The sequence below is a fragment of the Meriones unguiculatus genome, chromosome 1 (genome assembly GCF_030254825.1).
Source record: "Meriones unguiculatus strain TT.TT164.6M chromosome 1, Bangor_MerUng_6.1, whole genome shotgun sequence".
NCBI classification, from domain to species: Eukaryota; Metazoa; Chordata; class Mammalia; order Rodentia; family Muridae; genus Meriones; species Meriones unguiculatus.
In genome coordinates this window covers 34,087,957-34,113,017 of record NC_083349.1, presented here as the reverse complement: position 1 = coordinate 34,113,017, position 25,061 = coordinate 34,087,957, and the positions used below count along the sequence as shown (strand labels likewise).

Here is a 25,061-nt window from a genome sequence, read left to right as displayed (position 1 = left end):
TTCCTTACTTTATACTTCCACATTACTGCCCATCACTGAGGAATACCAAGACAGGAACTCAAGCCTAGAGAGGCAAGAGCTGATGCAGAGGCCATTTAGGAATGCTGCTTATTGGCTTGCTTCTAATTGCTTGCTCAGTCTGCTTTCAGATAGCACCTAGAACCACCAGCCCAGGGGTGGCAACACCCACAATCAGCTTTGCCCTCCCATATCGGCCATCAATCAAGAAAATGTATCCCAGGCTGGAGAGATGGCTCAGCGGTTAAGAGCACTGGCTGCGCTTGGGGACCAGGGTTCAATTCTCAGCACCCACATGGAATCTCACAACTGTATGTAACTCCAGTTCCCAAGGATCCAGGAGCCTCATACAGACATACATGCAGGCAAAACATCAAGGCACATAAAAATAACTCTTAAAAAAATAAAATGTATCACACACAGGTGTTTGCACATAGGCTAATCTAGCGGGGGCATTTTCTCAACTGAGGTTCATTCTTCCACAACGGCTCTAACTTGTGTCCAGTTGGCATAACACCCAAACTGAGACCATATACACAGTGCCTAGGAGCTGGCTGACAGCAAATGTGCACAGATACAACTGTGTACCTTTGAACTAACACTGGTCACTATTATTTGCTCTGTTGTTTATGCTTCACTCTTTAGATACTAAACATCTTCAAGTCTAGAAATGTGACTTCAAAGAACAGTTCTCAAACATATCTGACTCTCAGGGAAGAAATTCTGAAGACTACTGGTGGAGCCTCATCCCTGATTCCTGATTCCAGAGGAAGGCAGGTTTGTTTGTTTGTTTGTTTTTCAAATAAAATGCATAAAGAATTAGATGAAAATAAAGTCAATTAGATTATGGCCATCTATAAAGAAATACAGGAAGATGCAGCCAAACGGTTTGTGGCTTTCAGAGAGGAAATGATTAAATCACTGAAAGAAATAAAACATACAGAGGAATGTTCAAACAAACAGGTGAAGGAATTGAAGAAAAAACAGGAAAAATACAATCATACAGGTGAAGGAAATCAACAAAACGGCTCAAGATCTTAAGATAGAATTGGAAAAATTAAAGAAAACACAAATGGAGGAAATCATGGAGAGGAAGAACTTAGGGAAGAAAATAGGAACTACAGAGGTAAGCATAACCAACAGACTACAAGAGATGAAAGAAAGAATCTCAGGTGTGGAAGATACAATGGAAGAAATTGATGTATCCTCCAAAGAAAATGTGAAATCTAAAAAATTCCTGACACAAACCATCCAAGAAATCCAAGACAACATGAAAAGACAAAACCTAAGAATGATAGGAATAGAAGATAAAGAAAACTCCTGTCTCCAAGGCCCAGAAAATATTTTCAACAAAGTCATAGAAGAAAATTTCCCCAATTTAAAGGAGAGGCCTATAAGTATGCAAGAGGCCTACAGAACACCTACTAAATTAGACCAGAAAAGAAAACCCTCCCACCACACAATAATCAAAACAGTAAGTATACAGAACAAATAAAAAAATACTAAAAGCTTCAAGGGAAAAAGGCCAAGTAACACATAATGGCAAAACCATCAGAATCACACCTGACTTCTCAACAGAGACTATGAAAGCCAGAAGAGCCTGGACGGATATCATGCAGGCCCTAAGAGAACACAGATGTCAGCCCAGGCTAGTATACCCAGCAAAACTCTCAGTCCTCAGATGGAGAAAACAAGATATTCAACGACAAGAACATTTTTTTTTTTTTTTTTGACAGGTGCTCGGTAGCTTTTGGTCTTAGGTCACCATCTGGACACCCAATGTGGACCTTTTGCTTTGTCTTGTGTTGTTTTGTGGTATTAGGGATTCAACCCAGGGTCTCGGGCATGTGAAACAAGGACTCAGACACTACGCTGTACTTCCTACCCTGTTACAGACAACTATGTTTGCTCAACATCTATCAGAAACGTTTCACATACGTTCTGAGTAACTTATGTAAAGGCAGCAACAGTGGCAAGGCAGAGGCTGAGCGGAAAGGGTAACGCGTGGAGGGAAAGGTGTGCTCGGGTCCATTGGCTGCTCTTTTCCGTTAACCCATCTGGGGTCTCGCTAGACAAAAGTAGCTTGACAGGAAAAAAAAAAAAGCTTAGGCCAACTGAAATGCCTCGATTTAAAAACTCCTTGGGGTTTTCCTGAAAACTTTCCACACTCTCCTCCTAGTCAGTCTTTCTTTTCTCTGTTACTTTCAACAACAAAATACAATTTGTGAAGCTTTTTTTTTGGACACACATTGTTCCCATACACATTAAGTTCATAGAATTTAATTTCTGTAGGAGGAAGGCTCGAAATCTTCTAGCCTAGCCCACTAATTTTATAGATGAGGAACTTAAGCTTGAGGTGTAATCTTTAAATATGTAAATGGCCAGGGGAGTGCTAGGCTGGGTTCCAAGTACCTTGATTCACAGTACCTATGCTGTGCAGGGTCCTCTATGCTCCTAAACTGAGTGGAAAGCAGGAGGTACTTTTCCCACACAAAAGTTACACCATCTTTCGATTGCATTAATTTTGGGGGTGTGGGGGGGAGGAGGGCAGGCACATATATTTCATGGTGCATGCCACACTATATTTAAATGCAAAAAGAGACCTTCCTTTCTACTTAACTTATTTCTCACTATTTTTAAGGGGAAATGAGAGAAAGGAAAATCTTAAATATTATGAGCAGATCTCAGATCCCAAGGGCAACAGTGGCATTCTGTTTCTTGCCCTGTGCCCTTTGGCGCCCCGTAAATGGGCCATAGGAAAAAAAAAATCTCATAAACCCTACACTGGGTGAATGGATGGTGGCTTCACTGAGTTGATGGCCGTTTGACAACTCTTTGTCAGTTAGGGCGGGTACACTGAGCACTGATTTTGAGCCTGCTTTGGGGTCTCCTGATAATCCCACATGAAAGCCACGTGTTTGTATAAAGCCACAGAAAAGTTTTTCTGTACAGAAGTCAGTATGCCAACAAGGAAGGTAAGGGCTTTGGATTCAGGAAGCTTGGGAGCCCAGAGCATCATTTAAGGTGAATCTGGGACAATTACACAAACACCCTGAACTTTGGATTCCTCCTCCCCTATCCCATCCTTCTCCTCCCCAGTCCCGAGAACCTAAGGGTCATGTGAGCTGATGAGGGCAAGCTGTCCTGCACAGAGAAGGACCTGGAAAGGTGCTAATTAATACTAGCTACTTTTGCTGATGACGCGACTTACATATCATAAATGTCAGAAAAGATCTTGTCAGTACACTCATGTTTCACAACCACTCAATACTTCTCTTGTTTCTAAATAAAATAATCTTCGTGAAAAATAAATCTAGTGTTTTGCTTACCCATCTGGTCTCGGCTTTCTGGGTCCAGGCTCAAGAAACTCTGTCTCTTCTTCCGCTTCCTGTGGAGGGATCCTGTTTTTCTGGGAGAGCTGTGATGAAAGCATTTCCCATTCATTTTCGCAGGTGGCAGCTTGTGTTGGAACTTCGTCTAGGTCAGCTTGACCTGGCCTCTTGCTCTTCCTTGATTGGCTGCTCAAACCAGCAACTTCCTCTAGTGCTAAAGAGTCTACAGGCTTATTTCTTCCCGGAACCTGAGACTGGGGTCCCTTGTCTGAGCTGAGACTCAAGCACTGCTCCACAGTTCTGCCAGGAGACCCAGGCCCCGAGGTCCTGCTGCCTGCAGATGGGTCACCAGCCTCACTGTGACCCAAGACCAGCCAGCTCTGGTCTTGTGTGGGGCTTTGAAGAGACGCCCTCTTGTGGCGGGAAGAAATTGTCTCTGCAGAACAAACTTTGACATCATTTAGAGAGCCGGGCTGACAGGTGTTAGAGACGCCTGCTAAGGGAGTTTCTGGTAGCTCTGTTTCTCCAGAACCTACGGATAACTGTTCTAATTCAGCCGCGTTTTCTCTTGTTTCCCAGGCCTCTGGTTTCAATGGCAAATCTTTTTCACGGCTTACAAGTATGTAGTCCACAGGTAGTGACTGGTGGCCTTCGATTTTCTCTGCCTGTTTGTCATCCTTGTATTCTAATTTTGTCTGCTCAGGCCCTGTTGTGGGAATTACTTTCTCTTCTTCTAACTCCAGTATCTCCTTGCCTGGAATATGAAGGTGAGAAGGAATGAGCAGGGTTAATCAACACATTATATGATCTGGGATCTTTGCAAACAAGCAACGAAAGGAGACAAACTAATAGATGTTTTCACTTTGTGGACCTGTTTAATTTTCTTGTGGAGAGGGAGAGAGAGAGAGAGAGAGAGAGAGGGGCTTCACAGTACATTTACATACTCTGAAGCTGGTTAGACAATGGACTGGACATAAGTTACTTTCTCTGCCTGCATTGGTAGCATTGCTTTAGCAAATGCACTAATTTAGTTAACATTGGCTTCTTAAAGGTGGGGGATTGTGTGTGTGTGTGTGTGTGTGTGTGTGTGTGTGTGTGTGTGTTTAGGGGAGCGAGGAGCAATTGCTTACCGTTTGGTGGTCTCCTGTCGCCACCTGCTGGTAAATCTGAATTATCCGTTTCTAATTCCCAGTCATTGTTGGACGGAGATGACTCTGGGTTGGAACCTGTTCCTCCTACAGGTGAGGAAAGAGCCTCAGGGTCTTCGTGAATATGCAACACAGTCATCTGGCGTCTGGGCTGCCTGCTGTTGGCCTCAGACTGGCTTTCCTCACCGTGATCAGGAAGGGCAGAGAGCAACATCTCTGCCGCGTCACTCCCCAGAGACGCGTCATCTGGAGAGCCAGCCTCCTGGGCTGTTTCAGCGCCGCCAGCAGGTTCTGTGAGGTAGGACAAGTCAAAGGGGGGCGTGTATGGTGCCAGAGACTGCTTCAGTGCGCCTTCCTCCAACGGGAGATCACCCCCGTAGAGGAAATGTTCAGGCTCTTTCATCAGATCTTCGTCAATGTTCTGGCCCATTACGTCACATTCGAAATCACCCCAGGAAGCTTCAGAGGAGCAGATGTCTTGCTTCCCTGCATCCCCGTCGTCAACAGGTGTTCCGGATCGGCCTTCTGATAGAGTTAGCTTACTCATATCGTCTATGGTGCCTGTGGATGTGTTGAGGCCCGAGGCGTCACTGAAACTGTGGTCAAAGGCAGCTTCACTCACATCCAGGCAAGTGTCTGAGGCTAGCAGGACGTCAGTAAGTACGGCAGGGCTCTCAGAAGCAAAAGGCTGCTCGCAGCCAAGCAAGGCTGTCGTGCCTGTGTGACTTCCAGGACAGAGGTCTTCCGATACCCAAGAGCCGTTGCCTTCTACGCTGACCTCATGCTGAGTTTCAAAAGTGTCACTGTCCGTATTTCCGGTGCCTGGGGTCATCCCATCCACCACCTCCACCCCTGGGTGGGTGCCTTCCTCTAAGGATGCTAAACTTGTATTGTCGTCTTCGTACATATGAGGAGGCTCCGGGGAATGTGTGGAAGAGTCGGGCTTAGCTGAGCTGTTCGTACCTGTCTGACCATTGAGCGGCGGCAGTGGCATTGCCTGTGCAGCATGGACTTCTGGTCCGTGTGGGACACACTCTAGCCCAGGCTCCTCAGTAGGGTCAGCATTCGTCTTTGGCTCGGTGAGGTAAAGCTCACTGGCTTCCACTTCAGGTCCCGGGTCGCCGTCACCGTGCTTCTCCGTCTCCTGCTTTCCTTCAGAATCATGACACAGGTCAGGGCTGTCGGAGGCCTGAGTGTTGCTGTCATGGTCACAGTGAGTCAGTAGGTCGGGGTTCTCAGCATCTGCTTCAAAAGCGAAAGGTTGCTTGACATCCATCCACAGATCAGGCGAAGCAGAGGCCCGTTGCCCGCCCTCTTCGAAGCTGCCGTGTAAAATATCTGGAACAAAGTTATGCCGGGACTCCCCAGGGCCGGGCCGATCCCATTCGGAGCCTGACTTCTTTATCGGTTGTGTGGGAGCACTGAGGGCAGGGAGATTTTCTGTGGCGGGGCTTGAGTGTGTCACTTGGCTGAAATATGGCCTTTCTTGTTCCCACCAGTTCTCTTGGTAGCACTCAGCGGGTGAAGCCCCGGTGCTGACGTATTCATTTTCATCTCTGTGGGTAGATGCTGGATCTGCCTGGTCCCAGGAGGATGGCGTAGATTCCCGACACTGCTCTTGGGTAGGGGTTTCAGGAGGGAGGTCACCGGCGGCTGAAGACACAGCGGTTTGCTGTCTAGAGTCTTCGTCTTTAATGTGGTCCAATATCACAAGCTGGCTAAACTGATTGGCGTCTGAATCTAGCTGCTTCGGTTGAATGTTCCAAAGTTTCTCCTGGGGCGTCCCGCCGTCACTGTCACAGAAAGGGTTAGTACTGCCGGTGTCGCCGGGTTCCCTCCCATGCTGAACGGGCACGCCCCACGGGCCTGCATTCTGGAAGACTGGAGGGGTCGTCTCTCCCTCACTCTCTGAATTAGACAACTCTGCGGATGCGTCGGCAGTTGGCCTCCCTTCCCGGGGAGGGGCGTTCCACCACTCACTGCTGTCATCTGAGAAGCTGAGCAGGTCCGATTTAGCAGGCTCTCCGTTCTTAGGCTCTGCTCCGGGAGATACCTGCCACGAGCCGTCTCCCATCTTCCCTGTTTCCACAGCCCTGGCCTCTTTCTGCATAGATGTGTCCTGTGTGCCCATCTGCATGAGTGGTGACAAAATCCATTGAGCAGGGCTGCTTTGTTGACTGTCACAGAATGGGTTTGCCCTGTTCTCTTTCTCTATTGGCTCTGAACTACCCACAAAGACAGAAAACTCAGACTCAGGATGCCCTTTGGCCAAGAACTCCGGTTCATGCAATGTTTCAAAAGCCCCAGATTTGCTCTGAGCAGCTTGGCCTGTGGCCAAATGGAGCTCCTTCTCCAGCAACTCTTCCTCACCCTCACTGTCTTCACCAGAACCTGAGCTTGTGGATATGTCCCTTGTGTCCTCTGGCTGCACAATCTCCACAGAGTCAAGTTCATTTTCCCCTTGATAGTTAATCATTAGATTTCCTTCCTGACATGCATGAGCCTGTTCGGAATACTTATCTGTCCCGAGGCTGGATGAAGAGGATGAGGAATCACCATTGGCGGAATCGCTTGGAATCTCGAGCAACTTAGGTTCCTCATAATCAGACATCTTTCCAAAGCCATCCTTTCTGTTTATCGCACGGTCCTTCATTTCAGTGATCACTCCTACTTGGGCTTCAGTGCCAAGCAGTTCTGATTCTTGGTGATTCTGTTTGCTCCTGTCGTCTGGATAGTCTTTCTGGTGTTCATTACTGGGTCCATGAGTCCAGGACAACAAAGCAGCCGAAGAATCATTTAGGCCGGGACTTGATGCACTTGAATGAGTGCACTCACTAGAGAGGCTGTCCCTGTCATAATTTCCTGGCGAAAGAGCTTCTAGAGACCTGTTCTTAGTGGTGTCACCTGCAGGAGTCGTGGCTGCCTCATAACTTATGTGACTGTCCCATACGTCACTGTCTACAGGGCCATCCCAAACGCCAAAGGTTTGAGGAGATTCGTAAAGCAGCTTTTCACTTGCTCTTTCTGGCTCTAGAATGTTACGGTCTTCGGGTTTCTCAAGTTCCATTTCAGATACAGGAATGTTTTTTAAGAGGTTAATAATACTACCCGAAGTTGTGTTGGCTTCCCCTGAATTGCTGTGATCCGTGAGACATTCTTCATGCATCTCCTGTGCCTGAAAATCACCCGTGGATGTCTCTGCCTGCAGAGCAAAGAGATTGTAAGGCTCCTTTTCACTGGAAGGTTCCTTCTCAATGTCAAAGGCTTCCTTTTGTTCCTCAGTCTGAGGACTGGAGGTGACGGAAGGAGATCTGATTACTCCCGAGGCGCTAAAGATTTCTCGGTGTTCAAATGCAGCTGAAGAGAGTTCCTGGTCAGTGGGCTCTTTTCTAGAAATCAGAGAGGTACCGTCCACCCCAGAGCCCACCACTGCCTCTTTGTCAAGATGCACACTGCCAGAGGCTGCCAGGCCTTCAATCTCACTCTCACTCTGTCCATAAGTATAGCCTGCCCATGAATCTGACTGTGCAAAATGTTCTGGACTCTCCATCCTGGTCACTGAGGATGCTGTATCACCTTGGGACTCTGTCCATGTGTCCTGGCTGTCAGGCTGAGATGCTAGCACTGCTGACTCACCAAGTCCAGAGGCTTCTAACATGTGACCATCTTTACCATTTACTGAGAGCCTGGGACTTCCAGCAGGCCAAGGGCTTTGCTCTGCAGTATTGGGTGGGCTTGGTAATCTGAATGATGGCATATCTTTATCTCTCATGACAGAATCCCAAATACTATTTGCAATTAACTGCCCACTTTTCTCATTCAGGATATGGTATTCACTGGGATCAGTGTCCCCCGTGGGCTCGGCAGAGGCAGAGAGGTCCCAGTCGGCCTGATTTGCTTCCTGATGTTCTGTGCCCCACGGTTCCAGCTGCTTCACGGAAAACCGGGTTTCAGGTTCAGGGTTTGCAGCTCCGTAACCTTCTGCTTGGCCATCACCACTGATTGCCACCCCCCCACTGCAGTCATCCCAGTCCAAGTCATTATCCATGTCTGAGATGGTCGCCGTGGACTGCGTGTCCTCCAGAATCACTCGGTTCCACGTGTCGAGGCTGTCGGGGGCTGTCTGGCGTGAGTTGGTGTTGCTGTGTAGGAGGGTGAGCTGCCGGTTTGCCTCGTTGTACAGTCGCATCATGCTGGGGTCGTCATAACTGGATGGGCTGCTTTCTCCCGCATCATCCTCTACGGAAGTATTTTCATCTTCTGCATGCTCTATCTTGAGCAGATTTTTAACTGGGTGGTGTGCGTCATTTCCTTCAGGCTCATCCTCTGTGTGAGGTGATGCCCACATGTCTAGGTTCCCAGGACCAGAACCGATTCGATTTCTTTGAGGCTGCTGTGGTGACGTTGCAAGAATTTCAGTCCCCTCCTTGGGAAACTCAGCGTCTTTTGTCTCAAAATCATCCTCTTTAGCAAACGGCTTGTTTTCCGTTTCTTTTTCGTCTCCAGCATATGTTGGCGATGTGTAAGAGTCAGAGGTGGAGTAGTTGGTGTCTAAGGGAGATGGGACAGAATCTTCTCCTATGTTGGATGCACTATAATCAGAGCACTTATATGACAAGAAGGAATCTTCCCAAGGAGCTAACACATCAGACCCTCTTTTCGTAACACTCTCTTCAAAGAGGTTCCAGGAACTTTCCTTTTCATATACCTTCCCTGTGGCTTTGGGATCCATGCCACTCTGGTCTTCCCCTGGTACCTTAGCATTATTCCATGTTTGACCCAGATCAGAAACGGGACTTCCAGATGTATGAATATTATCCTTAGAGCCATTGCTCTTCTTGCCCCAGACCTCTGGAACTGCATCTTCATTTACCTCAGTGAGGGAATTGTCCAGTAGATCCGCTGCAGGGAAAGAAAACTCACTTTGGGCCAGAGCCCACTCACTTGGGTCCTGCACAGAAGGCACCTCATTGTTAGTGGGATGAAGATTCCAAGTATTTTTTAAAGTGTCGGCATTATCTTCTTTATCAAATGCACCCCAGGTGGGGAAGGACACCATAACTGGGGCTTTGACAGCATCTGTGGGATTTCCCCAGGGCTCAGGCATTGTTGTTGGTGAGTGACTTGAATGCCACAAGGCAGCAAAGTCCTCTATCAGATGGTTTGTCCCTTGGGGAGAGGCATCTGTCAAATGTGGCCTCTCTGTGGGTGGGTGCTGATATTCCAAGCTTTCCTCCTTCTCGTCCTGGGTATCTTCGCTTCTGAGCTCAGGCTGACCAAATTCTGACTCCCAGGGATCTGCCTCTGGAAATCCAAGACTCTTTGTTTGGAATGTGGACTCGGGGGCTCTCTTCTCAACTGGCCCAGGCTTATGATCTTTCCACGGTCCAGGGCTCTGGAACACGGCCTCTTGTTCACTGGAGCTCCACGCATCTTCAATATTTTTAGACTCAATTTCTAAGCCACCCCACCAGCTTCTGCACCGTGCACGGGTCTGAGGTGGCCCCAGATGTCCTGTGTCAGTTACATTTTGGATTATGTCTTCTGGATAGATTGGGGATGGCTCTTCAGTTGATGGTGAGACCTCAACAAAGCTATTCATAGGTGTTGGCGGGATCCTCTTTCCAATATTCTTCAGCCTTTCGGGGGAAGAAGGTTCATCTCCCACAAAACACGTCAGGCTTAAATTCCTTTCAGAGTTATCTCCTGAGCTTTCTTGCCTCTGGACAAACTCGTCATCAAATTCCACAAGACTGTCTTTGCCGGCCTCTGACAAAAGCGAACTGGAGGAGTAATTGGACATGCTGATCCCCATCTCACCAAGCCCTTTCGGCCCGGCAGAGAGGTTTCCTTCTGAGAAGTCACTGTTGGGGAAGTCATCTTCTGGAGAGTAGTCTGCGGAATGGGAAGATGGCTGGGACTGCTCGGAAGCCATGGGTGCTGGGTCAAAGTTGAAGAGGTCAAAGTGTTCACCGTGTTCCCCGGAACGTGCATGCTCCTCAGCAACGACCCCTTCAGGAATGGGACTGTAGGAGTCAAATCCTGGGAGAAGGCTGTGGTGGGGCCCAGCACCCTCTCCCACTGGACTGTCATCGCTGAGGAACACCGAGCTCTCCTTGGATGAACGGCTGCTCCTGATGGTGGCCAACCCGCTGTCGGGGCTCACAAGGTCTATGTTGACATCCGCCTGAGCTTGGTTAGAATCACTGAGCTCTGGAGGGTTATCTATGAAGTTCACAGAGCAGGGCTGTGGCTCCACGTCAGAACCATACAATTCCATGATCCCGGAAGAGCCCTGGGATAGGGGGGCGCTGCCTGCCACAGCTTCTGTTGAGGACGTCCGGCTGTTAGAGACCATCTCTGCACACCTCCTATTGATGACCTCCTTGACAAGAAGAAACACCTGGTCACAGCTCACAGAAGGGTCCTCCTGCTGGTACACCAGGATCTCATCACAGCCACATTCGAAGGGCTCCAGTTCCAGGCAAGGATTCTGACTTTCTTCCAGTTCACAGCAAATCTGTGGGGGAGGTAAGTGGCTTGTGTGAGTCTGCAGAAAGCCCCCGAATCTTGTCTTTCTTAACTTTTCTGTAAAAATTTGTGTATTTTCATATACGTACTTCACCTTTCTCTCTCGTTTCCCACCTTCTTCTCCTCCCTCCAGCTTCTTTCATACCCCCTACTGAACTCCCTTTCAAATTCATGGCCTTTTGAAATTTATTATCACAGACAATATACAATATATATGAACAAATATATAAATCGAACTTGCTGAATCTGTTTAATGTTGTTCATATGCATATGTGTTCAGGGATGATCACTTTGGTGTTAGATAACTAATCAGGAGGCTCATCCCTCAGGAAGACTGATCGTCCTGGATAGGTTTATGTCAACTCTAATACAAGTTAGAGTTGTCTGAAAAGAGGTAAATGCCTTCATAAAATCCAGCTGTAAGGCATTTTCTTAATTATCGATTGATGGAGAAGGACCCAGCCCATTGTGGGTAGGGCCATCCCTGAGCTGGTGATCCTGGGTTCTATAAAAGAGCAGGCTGAGCAAGCCATGAGAAGAAAGCCAGTAAGCGGCACCCCTTCATGGCCTCTGCATCAACTCTTGCCTCCAGGTTCCTGCTCTGCTTGAGTTTCTGAACTGAGTTCCTTCAGTGATGAACTGTGATGTGGAAATATAAGCCAAATATACTCTTCCTTCCCACCTTCCACTCCCCAACTTGCTTTTGGGTCCTGGTGTTTCATCACAGCAGTAGGAATCCTAATTAAGGCAATGATGCCCCCTGTCTCAGCAGTCTTTTATTCCTTGTGAGCTTTCTTCCATGCACATCAGTATGTTGACTGGTGCTTTGATGATGTGGGTCTTATTTAGGCAACCACATTGTTGAAACTGCATGGGTGGAGCGTCCCTGTTACGTATAGAAGACCTAACCACAGACATTCTGGCCCTCTGGCTCTTGTAATCTCCTCACCCACCCCCGACTTCACAATGTTCCCTGAGTCTAAGGTGGAGGGGTGGTGCTCTAGATGTCTCAACTGGAGATGGGCACTCTACAATCGGTTCTTGTCTGCATTTTGACCAGCTGTGGCTTTCTATAATGGTCTCTGTTGCAAAAAGAAGTTTCTTTGAAGAAGGGTGAAAGACACAGGCATCAGACTGGACTTGGGCGCAGCATGAGCACTGTGGGTAAGGCTTGGAGGTCGGAGGTGGCACTGGTGGGCTAGACTCATTCTTTATGGGTTCAGTCTTGAAGGGGAATAGCAGTGGGGCTCTGCTATGGTTTTATGCACTCGAAAGCTTGGCCCCCAGTGTGGTGGTGATAGTGTTGATGAGGTGGAACTTTTTGGAGGCAGAGCCAACAGAAGGTGGTTATGTCCCAAGGGCACCACCTTCAGGTAGATGAATGCAGGCTTCCAGGGACAGCATTAATTGTCATGAGAATGGGTGGTTACAAAGCAAGTCTGGCCTTTTGTTTCCAGGTTCTCTATGTGATGCCATCTACCAGAAAGCCCTCACCACAGCATTGCACAAGCCACAGCCATGCTTTCAGATTCCTAGAACTGTGCACTAAATAAACGAATAAATCTACATAAACCTCTCTTCTTTATAAAGTACCCAGACTCTGGTACTTTGTCAGCAACACAAAATGGACTAACATAGCCTTTCTAAAATGAAACAATGTGCAATATACCCCAATTTCTCCTACAAGTCCAACCACAGGACTCTACCTCTTGGGCCTATTTTTTCTGAAGCAGCAGTTCATTCTCATCCCTAACTACGTGTTCTTAACTCCGAAGGTCATCAACAGTAAAGCAGGTGTGAGGATTCTCACCTGGCTGCACAGTTCCAGATTCTGGGAGTACACAGCAATCTGCTGTCTCTGCTGCTCCTCCGATGTGTGGCTTGCAATCAGGATGAGGACATCAAAACCAAACTTGTCTGTGAAGGCCTTCAAGTCACTGGTGATGTTGCTATGAAACAGACAGTCCTGAAACAACAGACATATGACATTAGTGTCAAACTGCCTGCTTCAGACAGTTGGCTACGAATCAGCTCAGGTCTGTGAGGTATTTAGGACAGATATTTATCATCAGAGACAAGTGAAATAAATGCTTTGAGAACTTTTGGAAACTTCCATGTTCTGGCTTAAAACATTGGCTTGTTTTCCCAAACTTAGAAAAGGAGATGTCTCCACCACTGTTAGAAATTCTTTAGACAAAATTTGCATTTATTTCTATTTCAAGTGTGTTGGTGTTTGCCTGCTTCTTTGTCTGTGTGAGGGTGTTGGATTCTCTGGAACTGGAGTTACAGACAGTTGTAAGATGCCATGTGGGTGCTGGGAATTGAACCGGACTCCCCTGGAAGAATGGCCAGCGTTCTTAACTGCTGAGCCATCTCTCCAGCCCCGAGAAACACATTTTAATGGAATATTAAGTATTTATTCCTTATCATTCATAATACCCATATAAAAATACCTGTTGACTCTAATCTCAACCTGTCACTAGAAAAGCAAGAAGGGGTCTGCATGGCTGTCTCTCTTCCTTCAAGAAGTATGGTGAAGTCCGTATTCTGACCCTGGCCTTCACACATGCTATACTCTGATATACTCTTATTCTATAGTATTTTATTTATTTATTATTTATTTGGTATCCGTAGGTGGTTTGAATAAGAATGCTGTTCCTCATAGGCTCAGATATTGGCACAGTTTGTCCCTAGTTGGTAGTGCCATTTGTGGAGGTTTAGGAGGTATAGCCTTGCTGGAGAAAGTATGTTATTCGTGGGCAGAACTTGGCTGAGAGTATACAACCTTGCCCTGCTTTCGATGCACTCAGTCTGCTTTGTGCTGTCCCACTGCCTCGTCACAATGGGCTCTTATCCCTCTGGAACCATAAGCCAAGATATAACCTCTTCTTTTATAAGTTGCTTTGGTCAGAAAAGTAACTAATAGAGCAGTGTGTGTGTCTGTGTGTCTGTGTGTCTGTGTGTGTAGGTGCCATGTGTGTGCAGAAGACAGCTTCCAGGAGCCAGTTCTTTCCTTCCTTGCTGAGCAGGTCTCTCTCTTTTCTGTCGCTGTTCTGTATACTCCAGGCCGGCTGGCCTGTGAACTTTCAGCCTATTTTTGTCTGCCCACCTCCACTCACTGTGGAGTTGTGGGATCCGGGACGTGTGCCATTGCATCTGGCTCTTTTATGTGGGTTCTGGAGATTGAACTCAGGTTGCGGGGCTTGTGATGAGCGGCCTCTTGGGCCCCACAGTTTTGTTTTCTGTGATTATTGTTAGTTTCTACCCAGAATTCCCTTTGATGAATTGAGTGAGGATTTTTTTTTTTTTTGAGACAGTCTCATGCTTGGAGCTGGGGGGTTGAACCCAGAGCTTTGTGTATGCTAGCAGAGCACTCTGCCAACTGGGCTGTAGCTCCCCTCTCCAGGGGAATTTTTATTGCAGTGTAGAAGTCTGGGAGAGTTTTTTTTTAACAGTTGTGACATTGGGGCTACCTTGCCATCTATGGCAGCTGTGGAGAAAGCAGCAACTGCTTTAGCGTCCTCACCATGTGGCTCAGGCACCTACAGAAAATGTGTGGACTTCTCAGGCTGTATCAGTTTCAGTGAGAACTGCTTTGCCCACCTAGTTCTCTCTCTTCCTCCCAGAAGCACAGGGGAGCCGCTATTATAACCCCTGGCATTCACACCTGGCACATCTAATTGCTGAAGAAATACTTGTAAATTAACTGGAGAGAAACAAACAAAACCAGTCTGTGCTCACCTCCTGTCATGGAACACACACACACACACAGGCGCGCACACACATACAGGCGCGCGCGCACACAAGCACATCACCACCCCCGCCGCCACCACCAACATCATCCTTATCATGTATAATCAATTACCTGATAGTTTATCGTGCTGTCAGTTAAAAAACATCGTGATGCACACTCAAGGGACTTAGAGAATTCTATGCATTTTTATTATAATAGTAATTGTGGTTATGCTTGTTGCAGTACAATATTAAAACCATACAGAAGTACTTGCCATAGGAAATGTGACTGTCATTTCACCCCTCATAACCACTGTGAATAGCTGAATAAGTACACACAGTTATAGATAAGTTGCCACATTAATATTTGCACATTATAGCTGCTTTATACTTCTTACCAGCCACCACAATCACCATTCAATACACAGGCGCTGCAGTTTTGCTGAGCAGAGTCTTAGGTTTGTGAAATCCCTAAGAGACCCTTGGTGGGTGGGGCTTCCATGGGTTGGTGAGGCTTGGCTGTTTGGTTCTGTTTGTTTGTTTTGAGACAGGGTCTCTCTTCACAGCCTTGGCTGTCATGGAACTCACTATGTAGACCAGGATGGCCTCAAACTCACATAGCTCCACCTGCATCTGCCTCCCGAGTGCTGGGACTAAGGGTGTGCACCACCATTCCTGGCTTCTCTTGGCAGCTATTCTTGTTAGGGATCTTACTAGATCATTTCTCCTTTTAGAAAGTACACACAAAGAAGTACACACAAAAATCACCAAGCTCTCAGGAAATATTATCGATGTATACTGAGGATCTATGGAGCTGACTTGGTAATGATGTTTGTGATGCTCATATACAAGAACCTTTGGAAGCATGTACCCAGAAAGTATATTCCCAGCACCAATGCTTTTAACACCCTTGGTATCCCAATGGCATTGCAGCAATCATTAAGAAGATATTTTCAGAGAATGAATTCACCCCCAGGAGTTTAGGGTATGGCTTCTTTGAATCAAACTGCCCCGTATACAAAACAAGCATTCACTAGATAAAATACACCAAAGCATCATTGGTGATTAATCGAGAAACCTGATGTTGGACTCTGTGCCACTGTGCATCAAAAGCAGAGCTGATCTGAAAGCAAACAGGAAAGACACTAATCTACAGCTAATAATCAGTAACTGAAGACACTATTTTCCTTCCCAAATATTTTTAAGTCTATGAGCCCCTCCCCAACACATTCACTCCTAAATGGGAGGCACACTTTCCAAAGAAAGAACACTCCCCTTGCGTCACTCAAACAAAAATGGGTAAATCTGACTCATATCTGAGTCTCTTAAGATTCAGAACATTACTCCAAGCTGTACTTGTGGGCCTGATGCTATTCAGGGATGTTGGCTACATCAGGTGATCTTTGGATCCCTCCTTGCTTCACAGATGCCTCTAGCAGCTTGTCCAGCACTGGGAAGACCAGGCCTTTTGCTGGAAATACAGTGTCACTCACAACCCAGACTCACTGAATCTGCCGCTGCCTCTGCACCCCACCCACAGAGCTCTGCCTTGGCAGGGGATTGGTCCATGTATTTTCCTGCAAACCGGTCTCAGTGCTCCCCTGGGACTTAGATGGACAATACCCCTCAACTCCTAATTCTTTATACTGACCTCATCACAAAATCACCCTGGGCTGAGCGTTCTAGACACTGTCCTGGGAATTGTTACTTAACAGGTTGGAGACAAAATCCAAGAACTTGTGTTTTTGTCATTTTCCTGAAGTGATTCTTGCAGCCTAGGTCTTCTGGGTAAGATTGCCTCAATCCTTCAATGCATGACCCCAAACCATATTCTATGGAATTAAATGAAGTGCTAATTAAAAAAAAAATACATGAGCCATTTTGGCATACCACCAAAACCAGATACCTTTTACAGTAACCCCAGACAAGGATGAGCTCTGGTGAATCTGTCCAAGCTAGATCCCATCCTACTGGCCTAAGGGTAGTAGCGTTGAGAGCTTCATATTTAGAATAGCCAAATAAGGGAATGAGTGAGACTCTTCAAGAAGCTGGGAAATACAGTCTGTTTGTTCTGCTTTTGTTCTAGTGTTGTTTGCGTAGCGTATAATTTATTCTTGTCTTCTAGCTAGGCGGGGAGTCATGTGCTGCCGCGGCTCCTACTTTGCTGGAGAGCGAGGCTGGCCCTGAGTAAACAGCTCTTCATCATCAGCGGAGCCCCACCGCAGACACAGGTTGGCATTTTATTTCTCCCATCTGCCTTCTACCTGACAAATTACTGTTTTCGTTACACATATACAAATACGATTTGTTAACCTGCTCAGACGTCTGTAAAACGTTTCTCCCACTTCCAGTTAAATTATAGACACACATGTGTGTTTTCTGCTTTGTTAGAAAATAAAGGGATACTTCTCCCTGTAATTTACCGTTCAACCCCAGGTGTACACACCCTCTACATTTCTTAATCTCACTAGAATTTAGGAATATAGTTATGACTGAAACTGGGAACTGACCAGCCAAATCAGGGGAAATGGCAATTTCACCCCAGCAGAGCCCATGGTTCTGCTGGGCTCAATCTGATGATGAATCTGATGAGATTCAATCATCAAACATTTAGAAGGATGTGAATCTGTCTGCCTGAATAATCCCCAGCTTCGGAATTAGAAAATTCTGGAAAGCTAGGGAGAAGAAGAGGGCTGCTATTGTCCAGCCAAAAGCTAATTTAGAGATTAGCTGAAGAAGCCTACAATAGCTTGATGATAGTAAAGATGATGGTGATGCAACCCAGGACAGAAAACAGAGAAGATTTGGCTTCACTTGATCTAACATAAAACATGAAGTCGAGAGAGTGCCTATTTAGTAGATTTAACGTGTTTGTCATTGGAAATACACAGCCCAATGGAGTGGAAATTTCCGTTGTCCAAAAATACCATGTTACTTCTTACTGCATTCATTAAAAAAAAAAAAATCAGTATTGAAGGCTGGAGACGTGGCTCAGTGGTTAAGAGCATTTGTCAGTTCTCAGCATCCACACACACCCTATAAATAAATAAAAAGTAAACAATTTTAAAAATGTAAATCAAATAATAGCACTTTCTTATTTAGAACACACTGTTCTCCAACGCTGACAACCATTCCTAATTCCATGGCCAGGGCATCTGATGCCTTCTTTTGACCTTCTTGGGTACCAAGCATGTACCTGATGCCCAGAGTTAAATGGAGGCAAAACACTCACACAAAGTGAATAAATCTAATTTTAAAAATTTAAGTAGCAAACACCCAACCACCACCACACAGAGAGAAAGGGAGTAGCAGGAAGTAGCACCCAAATTTTCTAAACAAAAACAGAACTTCAGTATTGAAGCTAAATGCTTTCAATGCCACACATCACACCAAGTACACTCGATTTAAGCAGTGTCTTAGAAGTATTTGAGTAGGTAAAGGCCCAGCCACCATCGTCTTTTAACTGAACACTGGTGACAACATCCCAACCAGTATCCCAGGCTCTTTCCTTTCTTCCTATCAGTTCACAAAACATCAAGAGAAGCTTTCAAAAATGTAAATCAGACCCCGAAAGATGGGTCAACACGTAAAGGCATTTGCCCACTTAAGTTGGACTCCTGGTTAGAAGGAAACAACAGACAAGTTGCCCTCTTCATGGGTGCACATGCACACATGTACACACACACACATACCCTATAAATAAATAAAAAGTAAACAATTTAAAAATGTAAATCAAATAACAGCACTTTCTCATTTAGAACACACTGTTTCCCAACGCTGTTATTGCTATTTACCATCATTTCATTTTCCTTAATGAGAAGAAAAATAATTAGTATCCTTGAGTGTAAGAGTTTTAAATGAATCAATTAAAGTTAGATGTGCCAGTAGAAAAAGTTAAAAAACATAGAAGACAGTTTTCAACTGAAATAAATATAGCTAAAAAATATTTGAACTCATTAATCAGAGAGTTTCTTTAATAGTAAAATCTATACCCTTTTCTCTGTCATGGGTAAATATTTTCAAGTGGGTGTTCACATATGCATTTTAGAAACACAGCATGAAGAAAATATTGACATGCACACAATGTTTGTGGACAAAAGTGTTAATGGGTTTATTACCTTAAAAACTAATGCTCAGAAAGAAAATTTGTATGTCCAACAACTGAGAAATTGTCAATGAATTATGCAGCAGTGATACAAATGAACAATAGACTTGTTATTAGTAACACAAGAAAATGCTCAAAATACTTAAGTGCAATCCAATTTCTGTGGTATAAAACTGAATAGTATTTTGATATAAAATCTGATAGTTCTTTGTTGTACAGGGCTGATGAAACAACTTTTAGCCAGCCTGATGACCTGAGTTTTGATCCCTGGGACCTACATGATGGAAGGAGAGAAGTGACTCATGCATTTGTCCTCTGACCTCCACAGGTACCCCACGGCACACAGCCCTGCCCCCCCCCAGAATAAATTAAAATTTAATTTAAAAATTTCATTCACAATGAGTATTAAGACACACTGACGTACCATTGTCACCAGCAGCCAAACCTAAACATCTTCGCATGTCTCCATCTTAGGGTGTGCCCTCTAAAGTTTTCTTGCAAAGGCTTTGGCTTTCAGACATCTTGGATCTGGCACCCTCTACCTAGGTGAGTGTCCCTCCATCTCTGAGCCTGAGTTTCCTCAGCTGTCAGCTTTGGCCTCTTAGGAGTACTGTGGGAACTAAGACAGCATATGAAAAGCTAGCCTGGCGCCATGGACACAGCATTAGATCATAGGTTCCTTTTCCTTTCCTGGTTGTTAGACTGTCAAGAGGCCACTCTCAGTTTGTGGAATCCACCTGACATTTTGTGAAAGCATTTTGTGATAGTCTGTTTGTGGAGACTCCTTGTTTGTAAGATGACTCTTTCCTTTATATCCGTCATACCACATGAACGTTCTAATGATGATCTCATTGATCCTTAAGTCATTTAAATGACATACACGTAAAATCTTACAAAGTTGGATGATGGAGGAAAGAGCAAAGTCAAATCCGAGCAAAGTCGACTTTAAAATGATGTGATATAAAAAAAAAAATCAAACCTCTGGGCAAGACAGTGTTTATCATAGTGATGGGTTTTTCAAGGAGCTTCTGTTTGCCACTCTGCAAACAGCATCCTTTAAAACCCAAACAGAAATGTGAACTGATTTTTCATTTCTTAACTCAAAGTACAATGGATAGAGTCCTCTCCTCATTCCCATCATTCCATTCCACTGAAGTGCCTAAGGCCTTCAGTGCACTTTCCTTCTGATGATAATTTATTCCTCAGAGTCCCAGCGCCTAATCCAAAGCAGTTGTTTCCCAACAAACTAACAAGAACTAGGCTGACTTAAATGAAATGCTGTTATTAAAAGAAATGCTGCTCCCAGTCTTGTTATCTCTGTATTATTTTCTTTTGGCAGGAAATGGAAAAGCCAAGGAAGTGGCTATCATTTGTAAGTAAAATACTTATAGTTAAGAGCCACTACCAAGATTAAAACAAGCTTGTACAACTGCAGTTTGAATAGAGTCTTAAAAACAGAGTTTGACAGTCCTTGACTTCTGCAAGCACAGTGGGTGGCATGGATTGCTGAGTTACTGAAATCTAAGAGTCTGCTTTGACATTTAGACTCTGCATGGATTTATTTCTAGACTGGGGGTTATTTTCATTTTTAATCAAGATATAAGAAAAATGCTGAGGTGTGGGTACAAATGTTCTAAATGAAAGCTTCATGATTTATGTTACCAAATTTCTATTATGATGTTTAAAGTATTCAGCAGTAATAAAGTCTGAAAATCTTGACAGGAAAATGATTTATGGGAACACAAAATGCATAAATTAAAATTTTATTTATTCAGTTTTTCATACATTTTTAATTGGTAAACAAAGAAATTTCCCATACTCTTCCTACTTTTTTTTATTATTCACTATTGTTCTTGTTTCTTATTTTTAAAAGGCAACCAAGGCATCTTAGTAGTTAAAATGCTTTCCTGGGCCTATTAAAACTAGATAGGATATAATGCTTTGAAAATAGAGTCAGAGACTATATCTCCATCCTTTATAATTAAAAAGAAAACATTTTGTGAGACTTTAAAATGCTATAATACAGATTAATGTTTAGCACATTTATGTATCAATACACTTGATTGGTTAGTTTTATTGATTTAAGTTAATACTAACTTCCCAATACAAGCTGACAGTACTGCGTCAAGCGTCTGGCGAGCTGTTTCATCGCCTTCCATGAGCTTCCTGGAGCCCTGCGAGGGTAGTAACACTGTCTGTGTTGTATAAGGAGGCTTGAGGAGGGTAAGTAGCTGATGTTACACACCTCGAAGGCATGAAAAATGGGGTTCCTGTTCCCTCTACTCTAAACCCAAAGGCTTTATTTTAATCCCAATTCTATTCCTCATGGAGGACATTCTTGAGAAATTTGGCTTTTTAGCTCAGTAAAAGATAGGTTTTCTACTGTCTTCGCTTCTGTTCAGGAGTAGCTCTAGTGCAAGCTAGCCGTGCTTTGCAACTTTGGCAACCATGATTATGAAGCTCGGCTTTACTGTCACCATGCTTCATGAGTAACTTCCAGTTTCTCACCAACCCCACCAAATATGCGCCATTTATGGACTGCTGATTATGTGTAAAGCCTAAAACTGGAAACTCGAAGAAGTGTCTATAAAGAAGAATGTTAAGATGCTCTTACAGCAGCATGTTCCTCCTCTCGTCCCCCTTTTCTGGTTTCACGTAGCTCAGGCTAGCCCCTAGTTGAGGATTACCGTAAACTTCTGATTCTCCAGAGGTCACTCTCCAAGTGCTTTGAGTATAGTCATGAGCCACACACCTGGCTTCTGTGGTGCTGGGTAATTGAATCTAGGGTTTCATGTGTATTAACTAAACACTACCAACCGAGTGAGCCTCAGCTCAGCAACCTGTGCTTTCGGAGGTGTAAATGGGGGCGGGGACAGTAGATCTGGCAAAATCACTGCTTGTCTAGAATTATCCTCACTGAAGATTTTCTTCCTCCAGTAGATTGGGGAAAAACATGCACTGATGGCATGTCACCATTTACTGCAATATAAATGTCTCACACCTAAACATACCCCCAACACTGCTTTGTGTCTGCTCAGAAGTCCACAGCAAGAAATTGGGATAAACATAATGAAGTCTATACACCTAAAGAAGATAAACAAGAAAGCAGACACGAGGTAAGATGATCAATCCTCACTTAGAAAGACAAATGGGATGTGCATTGGATGTATGACAGGAGTCTACCGCAGAAGGCATCTGAAAGACCCTACCAAGCAGCGTTTCAAAACAGATACTAAGACTCATAACCAAACCTTTGGTAGAAGGGGAGTTAGTATGACGGGGAAAGGATAGGAGCCCCACAAGGACCAAATATATCTGGGCACAGGGCTTTTTTCTGAAACTGTTTCTCCAACCAAGGACTATGTATGGCTATAACCTAGAACCTTTACTCGGACGAAGCTCATGGTAGCTCAATAACCACTTGGTTTCCCATAGTAAGAGGAACAGGGACTATCTCTGACAGGAGCTCAATGGCAGGCTCTTTGACCTCCCCACCCCCCAAGGGAGGAGCAGTCCTGCTAGGCCACAGAGGAGGACTTTGCACCCAGCCCTGAAGATACCTGATAAAACAGGGCCAGACGAAAGGGGAGGAGGTCCTCCCCAATCCATGGACTTGGAAAGGGGCAGGGAGAAGCTGAGGGAGGGAGGGTTGGATTGGGAGGGAATAAGGGAGCGGGCTATAGCTGGGATACAGAGTTATAAAATGTAACTAATAATAATAAACAATAAAAAAAAGAAAGAAAGAAATTGGGATTCATGGAGGAAGCAAGAGACTAAACAAGACTGCCTTTTGCTTTTGGTTTTCCCCCTGACCAAGTGGGCATCTTAACAGGAGAGGCCTGTGGCAGCAACTTTCCATTGTTAAGATGCAACTCTCAAAACAGCCACTAACACCAGCAGTTTGCAAGTCCTGTGATTAAGTCAGGCATGTGGAAGTATGAACGGAAAGACTAATGGCCTTTCATACAATGACGCTGGGAAGGCCTTCACTCAAACAGAAGAATTCAAGAACAGAGAGAGATTGTGTATTCACTGAAAACTGAAAATTCCCGTTTTTATGTTATGAGACCTGAGAAACAGGAGCAAGGGGTGGGGAGAATGGAGGGAAAAGAGTAGGAAGAAGAGGAAAAGGAAGAGGAGGTGGGGAGGAAGAAGACAGAAACTGTCTGGGAGATATTTAGCCTCAAATCTCAGATATAAGTTAAGAACTTTTTATTGTTGTTTGTTTGGTTTGGTTTTTGAGAGAGGAATTTTCTGTGTAGCCTTGGCTGTTCTGAAACTCTGTAGACCAGGATGGCCTCGAACTCAGAGATCTGCCTGCCTCCACCTCCCTAGTTGGGATTAAAGGTGTGTGCACTACCACCCAGCTAATTTACAGACCTCATAAAAGGGATCAAGCTGGTTTCTGGTCAACTCTCTAGTGAGCAGAAGATCTGCTTCATCTCTGATGTCTCTAGCAAACAGAGAGGTCAGTGTTGTCCCAATGAGAAGTGACCGAAAAACAGGTGCTTGAAAAAAAGTACTTCATGGAAAACTGTTCCTCTGCTGACTCAGGCAAGTGGTCAGGAGGAGACTGAGGATTTAGAAGAGGGAATTTTATAACCTGCTGAAGATAGCACAGTCATCATTTCATCAGCTACCTCATCCTAATTTGAATTCTCTTTCCTCCCTCTCCCTTCTTCTCTTCCTCCTTTCCTTCTCCCTCCCTTTTTCTTCATTCCTCCCTCCCTTTCTCCACCCTTCTTCTTTCTTTTCTTTCTTTTTTCTTTCTTTTTTAAATTTCTTTCTTTCTTTCTTTCTTCCTTTCTTTCTTTCATCCTTCTTCTCCTTCTCCTCCTTCTCCTTCTTCCTTCTTCTTCCCCCATCTCTGTCTTCTTCCTTTCCTACTAAAGCAAGGCCTCAGGTAACTCAAGCTGTCCCGAAACTCACTACACAGTTGATGATGAGCATGTGTCTTCCTCCAACCCCCCCCCCAAGTGCTAGTAATACAGGCATACACTACCACATCCAGTTAATTTACATTTTTAAGGATACTATCCACAATCGTCCAAACTTTCTGCTCTAGCACACTGTTTAGAGACAATGACCAAGGGTTATGTGGCTTTAATTCAGGACCCTTCTTGCTCATGAGGGAATAGACAATTTAGGAAACATATGTAAAAGAGAAACTACTCACTAGGCATGCTTCATATTTCAAAATGTTAGAACCTGGACAATAGTTGATCTACCACCTAAAAATAATAGTAATGAGTTATTTCCATGGCTGTGCTGTAGATGAGAAACATTCCCTGTTGGTTAGTTTTTAGCATGTGCCCTAAGTCTCCTGGCTTTATTTATTTCCCTTTGTAACAGTAACGAATGAGCTGGAAGACCATTTCACTAAATCAGAAGACCTTTATTTACTCCTTTGTAGGTTCCCAGTTTTGCCTTCTGGAAGCCACCACACAATCCCCAGAGCACTTCCGCACACGTGTGATGCACGAACACTTCCGATGCATCTGAGCTATGTCAATATTAACCTGACCAAACGAAGATCAAACTGTCTCTTTTGTTCCTCTTGCTCCTCACATGGGGAGCACAATATGGCTCTTGTCAGAGGTGCTTCATCATTTGGGTTCAAGGAAACTGTTAGTACAGTTTGGGATTCGTTCTTCATGGGCAGATATCCTGATGGGTCTAATGAAGCCTTTCTGCTGACAACTCATTTGCTAAAAATATCCAAGCATCACCAAGTGTGTGTGTGTGGGGGGGGGGATAATACTATGTCCCCTTCGCTAACAAACCAGTGAACGTAATTAATTATTTTTGAAGTCTAAAAAAAAAATCTACCCATCAAGACACACACCTCTCACCACACTTAGATATGTTTTTGCTGGGTTCCATTTGCTCCCTGATAAACTTGGTGCCATCTCTAAATTGGAAAATAATAGGGTAAACACCAATCTTGGAGCACACACGCAGAGGCAGCAGTCTGTGTGTGCCATTTGTTGCAATCTAAGCTAATTACCAGAAACCCCCCTCCAGAAACCAGACACACTCTGGGCTTTGTGGTTTTACTTTCCCCTGGAGGTGTGTGTGTGTGTGTGTGTGTGTGTGTGTGTGTGGTGGGGAGCTGGAGGAGGTCCTCTTTAGGAGTTTCACTCACAGTGCTGTGACTCTCTTGGCCTCAAGTCAAAGGGACTTAACTATGCATTG

At 44.9% G+C, this 25,061-nt stretch overlaps 1 protein-coding gene across 7 annotated transcripts in view; it reads right to left on the bottom strand.

The window, feature by feature from the left end:
- The window catches only part of Prune2 (prune homolog 2 with BCH domain), a 252,898-nt gene that overhangs the window by 82,865 nt on the left and 144,972 nt on the right, over positions 1–25,061 (bottom strand). For all 7 annotated transcript variants that reach the window (XM_060387190.1, XM_060387194.1, XM_060387203.1 and 4 more), the window contains exons 7-9: positions 12,840–12,995; positions 4,481–11,018; positions 3,348–4,104 (exon numbers count right to left, since the gene is read on the bottom strand). In XM_060387190.1, coding sequence (XP_060243173.1) covers positions 3,348–4,104; positions 4,481–11,018; positions 12,840–12,995 — 7,451 coding nt within the window. The remainder of the gene's footprint in view (positions 1–3,347; positions 4,105–4,480; positions 11,019–12,839; positions 12,996–25,061) is intronic.